Raw genomic sequence first — 14252 nt, forward strand, 5'->3', positions numbered from 1 at the left:
GCCTACTTTTGAACTTAGAGGCTGTAAAGCAAATCACATTTTTTTCTCTTCTCCACTCCTTGCAATGCCATCAATGTGAAAAATATTTAATGATTCTCACACTTTTGCTAACCCTTGTATTTCCAGGCTTAGCAGCCCTGTGGGGACTGGCACACGAATTCTCACTTACTTTGTTTTTCCATCTGCCAGTTACCTTTTTAGCATTGTGACTACATCCTGTTTAGTCCTGTGATCACGCTAGGCCATTCTTGCACTCCTTTAACTTAGCGCCATTTAATTGTGGTCCAACGTGCATCCGCACAGTGGTAATTTCTCAAACCATGTAGGTTTTTAACTCTAGATATAAATTTCCTGCTTTGGATTTTCATATGTTTGTCAAATATTTAGTTTTTCATTATTTACTTCTGATTTAAACTAAACAACAGAAATATTGTGTGTTTCTATAGTGGGGTGTTAGTTATGGAGGACCCCAAAGCACTTTCCAAATTTTTTAGAAATACAAAACGAAATAGGGATTGTGTGGCTCACCACTGAAATACAGCCACCTCTGGCATGAATTGAGGCAGCTGCTCTGCACTGCATGACGTGTTCTCCACAGATTTAAAGAGCAATCAAAGTTCTAGTTTTGTGAAGATTTCCTCAAGGAACTAGTTTATTACTGTTCCATGAAGTTCTGGTCAGTGGATCTGCTCCAGGTGATGTTGTATTACTTTAGATGGAATATATGGGCCCAAGGAGTCAAAGGTATTAACATGACCCTATCACTTTCCAGCATTAAACAGATGCTCTGTATGGCATACAGAGACATAGCCCATATAGTACCGTGGTAAAATCCTTTTAACTTCTTTTAAAGATACAGAAAAAAGAAAGAAACACACTTAAAGCATTTGAAATGTAAAGTGTTAAATAAGGCTTTTATTTTCCCTTGTTCCTTTTCCCTTTGACTGGAAACAGCTTTTAAGAGGGAAAACCACCCCTGTTTGACAATCTCTCCAATGGTATCAAAGATGGCAATAACTGACCTTTTGGAGAAGAGAGAAGTTAGTAGAGATGGGCTGGAGATGCTGTTTTTCTGTTATGTTAAAGTCCGATTCCATTTCCTAGAAGATAAAACAAGACAAAGACACACAAAAGGGGAGAGAGAAGAACAGAAAAGAGAAAATGCAGCTTCTGTCTCTTTGATTGACTCTGACTTGGAGCCTTACTTCTGGAAAAACACAGGCATGGCACATAATTGTACCATCCGGTCTGAGACCTGGTGACTTGTACCAGCATCGGGCTGTTCAGAGCATTGCTTTTTGCTGCATTTCTGGGCATAGGTTCCCAGCGGTGTTGCAAAATATAGTCTTGGCCAGCTAAGCCAGACTCTTTTTAGACAGAAGGCAACAGTAGAGGGATAGGAAAGAGAAGAAATAAGGTGGGGGAAGGGAATGGACCCAAGGCGAAGGGGGTGTTGGAAGATGAATTCTCACATACCAGGTGGTGGTTGGGATTTAGCTAAAGCTGGTGGAGGTGGCGATATCATCTGGGTCCCTCTCTGTGCCTGGTCTGTTCTCGTAATCTCTTAGGATCAGGATGACAAAGGCCCAGTGATAACAGTGGATCCTGGGATCTCAGGAGATGGAGGGGTTGACAGCCAAGATGGTGAAGCTCGTTGCAGTGGTTGCTGGCAGACAGCTGCTTTGTCTTCTGATTCCCGCCCCCGCCCCCCCCCCGTCTTACTTTAAAGATCCCAAATGGGAGTGATGGGCGGAATGGCCTGCCATCTCGTTATTTTGTTCACCAATTAGGCATAATTTCCAAAACACCAATTTTGGTCTATTGATTTCCAGTCCCGCACTTCCAGTCCCGCACAGGGCTGTCGTCTGAAAGGGCCCTACTCCCAGCACACAAACAGACACATCCTACTGATTGTCGGCTTGAAGTATGCAGTACATCTCAGCTGTCATGATATCACATAAGGAAAACACTAGGTTAAAGAGGTGAACTATAATGGAGCGTTTTAAAAGTAAAACCCAGCCACTTGAACTGCATCTGGAAATGTATTGGAAACCTTTTGGAAGCCTGAACTCTATAGAGTACGAGTGTTTTGTACTTCATGCAAATAACACCATAAAGTAGGCAGGCAGCTACATTCTGCACTTGTTGAATTTCCCCACTCATCCCCAAGTACAAAGCATTGTTGTAATCTGGTCTGGAGGTGACAAGGCCTGGATAACTGGTGAGGTCAGGATTGAAAAAAAGAGATTGCAGCCTCCTTACTGGTCAAAGATAGAGAGATGCAGTGTTGTTGTGGACATGTTGGTCCCAGGACATTAGAGAGACAAGATGGGGGAGGTATCTTTCATTGGACCAGCTTTTGCTGGGGAAATAAACAAGCTTTTGAGCTTACACAGGGTCCAGACCCAAAGAAGTGCTCTGTGTAAACTCGAAAGCTTGTCTGTCTGTCTGTCTGTCTGTCTCTCTCTCTCCCCGACAGCAGCTTGTCCAGACACAGATATTACCTCAGCACCTCCTGGTCTCTCTATAGATAGTTGACAAAGTTCCTGCTCTACCTTGGTGGGTCTTGAGCTTATTGGCGGATTTGCTCGCCTTGGACCTTCACAGCAGCCCTCAGTTTGGCCATTTTCGTGAACCCACAATCCAGGTCGACTCCTCCTGTGTCTGACCAGGAGTTGGGAGGTTTGGGGGGAACCCGGGCCCGCCCTCTGCTCCGAGTTCCAGCCCAGGACCCTGTGGAATGCAGCTGTCTAGAGTGCCTCCTGGAACAGCTGTGCGACAGCTACAACTCCGTGGGCTACTTCCCCATGGCCTCCTCCCAACACCTTCTTTATCCTCACCATAGGACCTTCCTCCTGGTGTCTGATAATGCTTGTACTCCTCAGTCCTCCAACAGTCTGCGTTCTCACTCTCAGCTCCTAGTGCCTCTTGCTCCCAGCTCCTCACCGCACACCACAAACTGAAGTGAGCTCCTTTTTAAACCCAGGTGCCCTGATTAGCCTGCCTTAATTGATTCTAGCAGCTTCTTGATTGGCTTCAGGTGTTCTAATCAGCCTGTCTGTCTTAATTGTCTCCAGAAGGTTCCTGATTTTTCTGGAACCTTCCCTGTTACCTTACCCAGGGAAAAGGGACCTATTTAGCCTGGGGCTAATATATCTGCCTTCTATTACTCTCCTATAGCCATCTGGCCTGACCCTGTCACAATAGAGATTAACACTCCTGGCCACAGTTTCTGAAGCCTTGGAGGATCCATCAGAAACCCCAGCTAGAAAACTTGAGTTACAAAAGTTGGGGGGAATAGATACCACCTCTGCCATCTCCTCCAGTTGGTTGCTACAGTCCAACAACTTTGTCTCTGTCGTATCTAGACTGGGTCTCAGCCAGCTGGCTCTCATCCAATATTCAGTCTCAGCCAGAGACTGGGAAATCTAGTGAACTGCACTCTATGGAGCCGATAAAGCAGAAATCGAGAGCTGAGTGTCTTCAGCATTCAGGAGCCAGGCAAGGCCCACTCACCCATTGGGAAAATGCCTACACAAAAAAGTGGGTCTTGCAGCAAGCTCCAGAGGAGGTAAGGCTGGCTCAGTGGAGGGAAGGGTTGTTTTTTTTTACAGCCCATCAATATCAGTAGTTGAGTTCAAAATGTGTAATGTCACACCAGGTCGCTGTTACAGTGCTTCAGTAGCTGTCCAGCATTCTTCCTAAGAGGAAATCTACACTAGAGCTGGAGGTGTAATTTCCTACTCGAGTAGACATACCTGCACTAGCTCGGATCAAGCTAGCGCAGAAAAAATAAAGTGTAGCCACAGTGGTGTCAGCAGCGAGATGGGCTAGTCACCCAAATATGATCCTATCTGAGACCTTGGATACATACTGAGGTGGCTAGTCCCTCCCGGCAGCTGTGCCACTGGGTTTACACCTTCTATTTTAAACTATTTTTAATTGTTAACTGTTTCTGACTGTTTACCCGAGCTGCACATTACACTTCCAACTCCATTGTAGGTATACATGTAGAGCCATCTGAAACCCAGCCTCAGAGGAAAGACCAGCATAGTAGGTTCTTACTCCCTTGGGAGAAAAAGTGAACCATGACCTCTAATGGAAGGAGGATAATGAGCTATTCAAGACAAGTTTCCATTTTCCACTCACACCCCAATCTTCTCTTCAATCCCAGCACAAAACCAAAATTCAGTATATGGCCATCTGAGCTCTGATAACATGCTCAGCTCTCTAGAAATGTGCTTTTCACACGGATAATGAAGTCACCCAGACACTCAACTGGTTTAGAGCAGGAAGTCCATAACAAGTCCTTTATTAGGGGTTATCTACACACAAATTTGCACAAGTTTAGTTAAACTGGTTTAGATAAACTGATGCAAACCTCTGTGTGTGGAGGGATGCTTTTATTTTGGTTAAAGGGTGGCTAATTTTGATTTAACTTAAACTGTTCCCAGTTGACTTTACGCTGAATCAAAATAAGCCTAGTTTAAACCAAAACTGTGTTTTAATGCCAAATTGGGTTTAACAACATACCTTTAGGTACAATTTGCATGTAGACAAGTCCTTATTTAAATTTTTCTCATGCGTTTGTAGCTTGTTGGATACATTTGTTTTATCATCTGGGAAATAATTTTTTAAAAAATCCTGCCATAGGCAGTTTATCCTGAAGTTTCCAGTCAAACGGGATTATTTGAGAAATACAATCATGTGACTTTCCTTTTTTCCCTCAAGTTAACAGTAATTTTAAAAATTAACTGTTTCCAGCCACATACATCCCCTCTGTAAAAATGCCATTTGTCATATCTTAGTCGTATATACATTTGTTTCACTATAAAACTCAAAACTGTCTCTTGTTACTACTTGAGTCAGGTAATTCTGCTCTATGACCTGGTCATGTTATTTGCCTGCTTTTAAAACGTGTGAGGAAGTAGTTGATAATGGACTCTTTTTTTTTTTTTTTTTTTTTCAAAATTCTCCACATGAAGTTTTATTGCACTTCTCTTTCAGAAACCAGGAAGAGCAGCATGAGACCGAAAAAAATAAATTTTGCCTTTCTGTTACTTATATAACCAAGGTGGAACAATTCAAATTAAGGCAATTTAAATCACTGATTTAATTCATGATTTAAAATCTCATGACTTAAAAAAGACCACATTGATTTAAATCAGGTTCAGGCTTTCGAAAACTAATTTGAACATTTGTGCTATTTAATTTTAGACATAGGTGCTGACACCATGGGTGCTCCAGGGCTGGAACATCCATGGGAAAAAAAAAACGGGTGCTTAGCATTCACCGGCAGCCAAACTCTTCCCCCCGCAACCCCCAGTGCCTCCTGCCCGCTTGCGGCCTTGCTGATCAACCCCTCCTCCTCCTTCCCAGCACCTCCCGCCGTGGATCAGCTGTTCTGTGGGGGGAGGAGAAAGGGCAGGGCGCGCTTGGGAGAGGGGGTGGAATAGGGCAGAGAAGGGGTCAGGAAGAGGTGAGGGCGGGAAGAAGCGTGATGGGAGCTTGGATGGAGTGGGGGCGGGGCCTGGGGCAAAGCAGGGCCTGGGGTTGAGCACCCCCAGGGAAAGCTGGAAACCAGCACCTGTGACTTTAGATTAAAATTTGTAATGAACTATATTCTAAATCCTGTTTATTCTAAAATGCTACTTCTGGTAAGGTCTCTTACTTGAATTTCACAAAACTGCTAAAGGCAAAAAAACAAAATATTGAAAATTGGAAGCCCTCATGCTACCAACACTTAAACAAGTACATAAAAGTAGTCACGAGACGGCCCATCGACTTCGACACAACTGCATGTGCATAAGTGACTAAAATTTCATTTTGATTAAGATCTTTTCTGTTAGTGGCATAAAATCTTTGGCACTTCAAAACAAAATTGCTTCAGTTCTGAGAATGAAAGTTCATTTAAACATTCAATACATTAATAAAGTTGTGAATTTTTTGTGTCTGGATAAGCCAAAATCTTCAAAAATAGAAGCCTAAAGTTAGGCTCCTAAACTCATATTTAGACTTCTAAAAGTAGGTGTGTCAAAGCCACCTAAATGACTTAGGAGGACAAGTCCCATTGACTTCAAGATGCAAATTGTGGTGGAGGAGCATAGCCTGGTTGAAGCATTTCAGCTTTTTCACTTGTGGAAGTTCAAAGTATTGGAAGGTGGAGTTGGTTACAAATAAAGTGCCAATATTATTGCTTATTAATTTTATCTTTGTATTTTCCTCATCCTAAGGGTGTTAATAAGGCCTTAGACTTGTCATTTTCAACATAGATGGCATGTTAAGTGTGAAACTTCTTCGTGGAAAAATGTGTTGTATCTGAAATTATACTAACAATTAGGAAACTAGGTAAAGAAAGTAGAAAACATCCATGTTAGCAAATTAAGACTATAAAATGGGAAGAAAGTAAATAATCAGCACCAAGCAAATAAAAAAAATGATTTAAATAATAAATAGATGTTTAGGGTTTTTTAAATCATGATTTTTATTAACCCTTCTTATAATTTTCTCAAACTTTCACCTTTTATGCTGAAATTTGTCAAGCCTGGTCTCAGCTCGAGACTAAAATTTTTGGGAAAGCTTAAGCAAAAATGGTTCAGCTGTTTTCAATAGCAAAAAACAGTTAAAAGAAAAATACACTTAAGCCAATACAAAGAAAGTTGAAATTTGGCATGGAGATATTCCCTGGGTTAGTCAAAGGAAGTGAGTTTATGGAAAAAATATCATTCCCAGCCCAGGTTTTCCAGTGCAGTCTGTCTTTGTGTCTCTCCTTTAGACTGTTTATTGATCTGTTTACATCAATCTCCTTGTCAGTTTCTTTATTATTATTTATTTGTATTACAGAAGCTCCTAGAGACCTCAGTGAGATCAGGGCTTCATTGTGTTGCATGTTGCATAAACCTATAGTAAGAAAGAGAAATTTTCCTTTAGTACCTCCTTCCCAGGGGTGCAGCCAGCCGTTTGAACTATGGGTACACACAGGTGGATCAGTTGCACAAGATGTCCTCATGATCTTGTAAGACAGATTTGATCTAGCAGAAGGTTTAATGTTTGTAAAAGGAATGGTAATAATCAAAATGGGCTTGCTGGGCTCCCAGGAAACAAAGTCCTGTAAGCACCTAAGGTACTCCACTCCGCATAGGCCTCTAGACTTAATGAAGATGAGTTTGGCTACTTCTCTAATTACATCCCTAGTGGGATCAATGGAGAGCACAAGTAGCTGGCATGCACTGAGAAACTTGTCTCTGCAGCCTGGTGGCATGGGACTTTCTGCTCCAAGACCTAGGTCTGGTCTACAATACAAAGTAAAGCCAACATAAGTCTATATGCATCCCTCTGTTTGTGCATGTGTCTATACTCAGATTTCTCTCTGGCCGATTTGGGTGACCCATTACAGTGACATTTCCTCCCCGAGCGGTGCAGAGCCACAGTCGACCTACTTAGGTTGACGCAGCATGAATATAGACACTGCGTTACTTGTGTCAACCCTCACAGTCCTCCAGTACCTGTCCCACAGTTCCCATCTCCCATTAACAGTGCTCTGTTCGCAGTCTGGAACTCCACTGCCCAGGGGTCACAGAGACCAGAAGTCCACTCCCCTCTTTAAGCCCTCCCACCCCATGTGCTTTTGAAATGCTTTTTCCTGATTACCCCCCTTGGTGAACATACTTAGCACACCTACCAATTCACCTTTGTTGTATGCATCCGATCATGCCAGCTTCACACACACACAACACTACTAGACATGCTCCTGCCTGGAGTCGGTAGGAAGTATTGGATCACCTGGGCCCGTGGGGAGAACAGGCTGTGCAAGCCCACCATAGAAACGTTGACATTTACAAGCAGCTTGCAGGGGAGATGCAGGCAAAGGGACGTGACAGGAGTCAGAAGCAGTCGACATGAAAGTGAAGGAACTTCACAAAGGATACCGCAAAACAAGGAAGGGCAACTATAGATCTGGTGCTGCCCCACAGATCTGCTGCTTTTACAACAAACTGTATGCCATACCTGGTAGAGACCCCACCATCAGCCCACAACGGATACCCCTGCCATGAACAGCAAGGAGGAGGAGGGTGGAGACATTTTGGGGGTCTGTAACTGTGCTGCAAGCTGGGAACTGTTTGAAACGCCTCAGGAGTCTAACCAGTCCCAGCAGGTGACTGGAGTCCAGCCCACTGACAAAGGGGAAGGGAGGTCGGGTAAGTGTGGATGTGAATTATTCCTTAAAATGCTGTTTAAAAAACTTTTCCGTTCCCTCAAACCTCATCTCCCTCCCCATTCCCCTTCCTCCCGCCTTTGTTCCACATTTAAAAATGGTGCCAGGCTCATTCGCAAGTTAAGACAGGTATCTGCTTTTCCTTGTTTTACCGGTACAATGTTAGAAAATGAAAGATTAGGGAATACAGTTTTAAAAAGGTTGTGTGGCCGTCTGGTTACACAGTGCACATCAGACCAATGTCCAGTACGCCAGTAAAATCTGCATCCATTTTTCATTTCTGGATTAGGTGGGCGGGCCATGCAAAGCACTCCATTTATGAGAACAGGGATGTCTGGTTTATCCTCTTGCAAATGTTTGTGGAGGTGCTCTGCAGTCCTCTCCCAAAGGTTTTTAGGGATTCTTCCTCTGTGGTAGGACACTTTCCCTTGCCACTCCATGATGAATTCGGCAGGCACCATTGCAGTAAACAACCTAGTGGCATATGGGCCCAAGTCGCTTTGGGTTGCCAGTAGTAGCTGTGTTCTCCATGCCTTTGTTACTGTCAGGATTGACATATCAGCCAAAATCCGCACTGCCTGTGGGAAATAGTGCCAGTATTCAGTACCATGGCCTTGTGCCTAGGGAGCGGGGCCAACTCTATGGCTACCTGCAACAGGCCATCCTCCCTCCTCCCGGCCAGGTCGCACTCACCAGGCATGGAACTGGAGAGCAGCGCTGTAGAGAGGCACTCCAAAGCTACTGTCAATAAGTGTTTCTTATTAAGGGTACTAGTGAAAATAATATAAGGAAGTTTTGAGACTTATCTTTTCCTTGCTGTTGTGACTGTAAATCTAATAGTGCATCTGTCTGTTTATATCAGCAGCTTCTGACATGGTGGCCTTGAGGGGTTCACCCTGATCATGAGAAGGAAGAAGACTAAGGAGGATATGTCCCATGAGATCCTCTATGCCACAGTTGCCTCAGACTGTGATCAAAGGGCTTGGAGGGAAATGTGCCAGGACCTAATAGTTTTGGGCAGGTAACAAACGAAAACGTTGCAGACCAAGGTTGATCTACAAGTCCAAAGATCCCAGATCAGAATCCTTTGCAGCCCTTGGAGAACTCCATGGTCACTGTTCCTTACACCGTCAACATTCCATGTGGCTCGGCGGTGTATATCCTTACCCCTACCACTCCATGGTGGCATCAGTGAGGGGAACCATAGCTGCGTATATACTGACCTGTGAAAACCACAGATAGGGGGGCAGGGAGGGAGCGTAGCCACAACGGACTGTATTGCATGGACATAAATGTTTTCTTCCACTTTCACTTGTAAGCTGTGTTCACCCTTAATAGTGTTGGTAAAAGTTTATTTTTTTAACCGTTTATATGTATGTTTACACTTTAATTTTAATAACTGCTGATTTGCTCACAATAAAGCACTATTTTTGGAAAGTCAGAGTATCTTTATTAACTCACACCACACATTGCAGAATACATAATCCTCATGGCGGGAGGGATAGCTCAGTGGTTTGAGCACTGGCCTGCTAAACCCAGGGTTGTGAGTTCAATCCTTGAGGGGGCCATTTAGGGATCTGGGGCAAAAATTGGGGATCGGTCCTGCTTTGAGCAGGGGGTTGGACTAGATGACCTCCTGAGGTCCCTTCCAACCCTGATATTTTATGATTCTATGATAATGGAAGGCAAAGACCCAACCATATTTGTAAATTTACACCAAATATTACAGAATCCATAGCAATGTATATTCTACAGTACACAAGACAGACGCTATTTCTTGAACATAACACAGATCCCTACGGTTGCTGACTGTTAAAATGCTCCTTTAAAGCCTCCCTCAACTGCATAGCTCCACAGTTGGCTCTTCTAGTAGCCTTTGAGTCTGGCTGTTCAGATGCTGCAGAAAGATGGTCTACCTTGTCTGGCCATGCTTTTCCTACCTTTCCCTCACAGGTATTATGTAGTACACAGCAGGCAGCTATAACTATTGGGGTGTTTTTCTCACTGAGATCCAATCTAGTGAACAAACAATGCCAGCATCTCATCAATCTACCTAAAACATAGCCAACAGTCATTCTGCACCTGTTGGGCTGGTAGCTGACGCTTTCCTCAGCACGGTGGTTAGCACCCGGCTACCCCCAGGGGGAAGGCTGCATCCCCCAGAATCACTGGTGGCTTTTAAACATCACCAAGGATAATCTGCTGGTCGGAAAAAAATGCCTCTGCTTGCAGCTTTTTTTTAAAAAAGCTGTGAGCGTCCTACGCCTTCTCTTACCGAACCCACTCTGATGTCAGTGAAGCATTTCTAGTGATCCACTAGAGCTTGACTAACCATAGAAAAGTACCCCTTTCTGCTGATGTGCTCTGTGGCCAGGTGGGCTGGTGCCAAAATAGGGATGTGTGTGCCATCTATTGCTCCACTGCAATTTGGGAACCCCATTTGCTGCAAATCCATCCACTATTTCCTCTACATTGCCAAGGGTCACAGCCCTGTGTAGCAGGCAACGTTTAATGGTCTTCCACCATGACCACAGCTCCCATTGTGGATTTTCCAACTCCAAAATGTTTTCGAACCGACTAGTAGCAATTTGGTGTTGGAAGTTTCCGTAGTGTGATTGCCACTCCACTGTCAACGCCGCTCTGATTTTGGTGTCTCTTCACTGGGGGGCAGGAACGTGGCTTTTCACATCCAAAAGTTCTGCAGCCACTGCTCATCGTCCCAACCCTGCCTTATGATGCAATCCCACCAATTAGTGTTCATTTCTTCGCCAGAAATCGTGCACCTCCATCTGGAGCTGCTCCAGGAATGCCAGCAGCAGCCTGGCATTATTGTTCACGGTGTCCAGTTATTGTGCTCAAACATCTCCATGTCCATGGCTCCATGTCTGGTTGGCAGCCGGTATCAAGTGGAGTGCCCCAAGGGTCGTCCTGGGGCCAGTTTTGTTCAATATCTTCATTAATGATCTGGACGATGGTGTGGATTGCACCCTCAGCAAGTTTGCAGATGACACTAAACTGGGAGGAGAGGTAGACACAGTGGAGCGTAGGGATAGAATACAGAGGGACCTAGACAAATTAGAGGATTGGGCCAAAAGAAATCTGATGAGGTTCAACAAGGACAAGTGCAGAGTCCTGCACTTAGGATGGAAGAATCCCATGCACCGCTACAGACTAGGGGCCGAATGGCTCGGCAGCAGTTCTGCAGAAAAGGTTACAGTGGACGAGAAGTTGGATATGAGTCAACAGTGTGCCCTTGTTGCCAAGAAGGCCAGTGGCATTTTGGGATGTATAAGTAGGGGCATTGCCAGCAGATGGAGGGATGTGATCGTTCCCCTCTGTTCGACATTGGTGAGGCCTTATCTGGAGTACTGTGTCCAGTTTTGGGCTCCACACTACAAGAAAGATGTGGAAAAATTGGAAAACGTCCAGCGGAGGACAACAAAAATGATTAGGGGACTGGAACACATGACTTATGAGGAAAGGCTGAGGGAACTGGGATTGTTTAGTCTACAGAAGAGAAGAGTGAGGGGGGATTTGATAGCTGCGTTCAACTACCTGAAAGGGGGTTCCAAAGAGGATGGATCTAAACTGTTCTCAGTGGTAGCAGATGACAGAACGAGGAGTAATGGTCTCAAGTTGCAGTGGGGGAGGTTTAGGTTGGATATTAGGAGAAACTTTTGCACTAGGAGGGTGGTGAGGCACTGGAATGCGTTACCTAGGGAGGTGGTGGAATCTCCTTCCTTTGAGGTTTTTAAGGTCAGGCTTGACAAAGCCCTGGCTGGGATGATTTAGTTGGGGATTGGTCCTGCTTTGAGCAGGGGGTTGGACTAGATGACCTCCTGAGGTCCCTTCCAACCCTGATATTCCATGGTTCTAGGATCTCCATACTGTCCTCGTCACAATCCCAGTCATGGCAGTACTGCCTCGAGTTGCTGACATAGTGGAGAATCATGGATCCTGTATTAGCAAAGCACAAAATAGCTGTGCAGGCGCTGCAGGCTCCAGGCTTCTGTCAGTGAGGTGGCAGACTCTGAAAAGCACCTCACAGGTGCAAAGATGATGGGCTATGAACTGTATTGTGGGATGTAGAAGGTGGCATGATAAGAACTTGACCCCTAGCTCCCAGAGAAATCCCTGGGTGACTTGATACTGTGCCAAAAAGTACTGCGAAAATGCCTCAAAAGAGATTGCGATGGACAGCGGTGCGAGGCCCACTGGGATACTAGGCACACTAGGCTTTATTCCGGCGCTGCACTGACACAAGTGTTCCTGGTGCGTACGCGCGGCACCGACACAAACTTCGCCAGCCATATGCCGACATAACTTGCGTCAATCCAACTTTGTAGCATGGACATAGCCCTCCATGACACAAGGCCTAACCTCCCCTCACGATCTTAACAATTTCTGATGAGAGGCTGCGAATGGTTTGGATTTTCTGGTTTGAGCATAGTAAGGATTCCACGTCTTTGGCTTTTCATCTGTCCTGGAAGGCTGGGTGTGCAGGTCAGGCCCGTTAGTGTACTGCTGTATAACAGAGCAGGCTTTGGGCATCTTAAACCCTTCCCTCCTTCCCTGTGCAGCCTGCATGCCGGGCTGGATGCAGAATCACACTGACAGAGTGGTGTGACTTCATGCATCCGATGAAGTGGGTTTTAGCCCACGAAAGCTTATGGCCAAATAAATTTGTTAGTCTCTAACGTGCCACAAGTACTCCTCATTTTGTTTTGCTGATGCAGACTAACACGGCTACCACTCTGAAAGCTGACGGAGTCGATATTGTTTTGCAGTCCTGAAGCTTGGTTTATGGCTGCTGATTTGCTTTTATGACAGATTCCTACTCAAATAGGGCTTTATTTGCATATGTAAATTGGATTTATGTATTCAAATAGGTGATGTAGCCATTTAATAGAAAATATGTGTGTGCAAACAAGCACGGATTGTACATGCAAATGTACACACTGCTGGAGAATTGCCATTTAATTGTGTCCCCAAGTGCGGCATTAAGTATAAAAATATTCAGTGTACTACACATGTAGGGGTTGGAGACAGATGTTGTATCACTTTGGATTAAAGTCACCTTGACAGTTTTCTACGAACATCCGAGATCTAAATGTTAAAATAAGCCTTTCCATGCTGTCGCTGGGTTTTAATAACACACATCCCCAGGAACAACTGTAGCCCTGTATTGGTCCTGCTGTTTTGCACTAAAGTTCAGCCCATGTGATTCTAAAGGGTGTTTAATGTGTACATTCAACTCTTCAGCTGATCATTCTGTAGTGATGCGGTCGATGCTGCTTTATGGAGGAATTTAATGGATGGTGTTAGTCCCCCACTTGTTATGGTGAGAGGCCATCAGGAATGAAGGTAGTTGGGAGCTGTCCCTCTTAGCAGGGAGAGACTGTCCCAACGCAGGACAGGAATTGGTAATTAAAAAATAATCATAAACCAGCTGGCACTGTTTTATTTTCAATAGATCTAATTATTGTGCTAATCACAGGGATAATCTATTAGTTAGCCGTGTGTTAGAGGGAGGACTGTTAGTAGATAGCAGCGTGAGTTTATTTTTACACAGAGTAGTTTTCCATTAGGAGGTGGTACAGATTTCCTTACCTCCACTTCTGAAAGCAGCCCATTTCTGCTGTTGGATGGTTTCTATTTTTGCCCTAATATTTTTCTGATTTGTACCTTCGCCATCATTGCCAAGTGTTCATTGCCCCCTTGTTCTGAAAGCTTGTCCCTGGATTAGAATGGGGCTCTGCCCCGTTCCTTGGCAGAGATGAGATTTGAGTCGTCTTTTTTCAGTCCCTTTGTTTTCATCTTGGTGGGTTATTTTTTAATGTAGAATTTTCCCCACTGCCTCAGGAAGCAGCAGCCATCTCACTGCCTGAAACAGTCTCTGTTTCCTTCAGTGGCAAGAGAACATGTTTAGTTGAGAGGACGGATTCCCCATATATTCACGTTGACTTTCTAATTAATATTTGAAAGGCTGCCCACTAGAATCTTTCCAAATGCCTCTTGTCAATGTACCCCCATAAGG

The 14252-nt window shown here is 44.5% G+C and overlaps 1 protein-coding gene and 1 long non-coding RNA gene across 24 annotated transcripts in view; both read left to right on the forward strand.

Moving 5' to 3' along the window:
- ZNF618 (zinc finger protein 618) overlaps window positions 1-14252 on the forward strand; it is a 320167-nt gene that overhangs the window by 134471 nt on the left and 171444 nt on the right. For 10 of the 23 annotated variants that reach the window (XM_043530052.1, XM_043530053.1, XM_043530060.1 and 7 more), the window contains exon 2: window positions 3369-3571. The exons of the other annotated variants lie outside the window; for them this stretch is intronic. In XM_043530052.1, coding sequence (XP_043385987.1) covers window positions 3446-3571 — 126 coding nt within the window. In that variant the 5' untranslated portion in view covers window positions 3369-3445. The remainder of the gene's footprint in view (window positions 1-3368; window positions 3572-14252) is intronic. 23 annotated transcript variants of the gene reach the window in all.
- On the forward strand, window positions 3609-9652 carry LOC122463099. Its single transcript, XR_006286099.1, has 2 exons — window positions 3609-8198; window positions 9081-9652. It is a non-coding gene; the product is annotated as an uncharacterized LOC122463099 (long non-coding RNA).

The sequence above is a fragment of the Chelonia mydas genome, chromosome 16 (assembly GCF_015237465.2).
Source record: "Chelonia mydas isolate rCheMyd1 chromosome 16, rCheMyd1.pri.v2, whole genome shotgun sequence".
Lineage (NCBI taxonomy): Eukaryota > Metazoa > Chordata > Testudines > Cheloniidae > Chelonia > Chelonia mydas.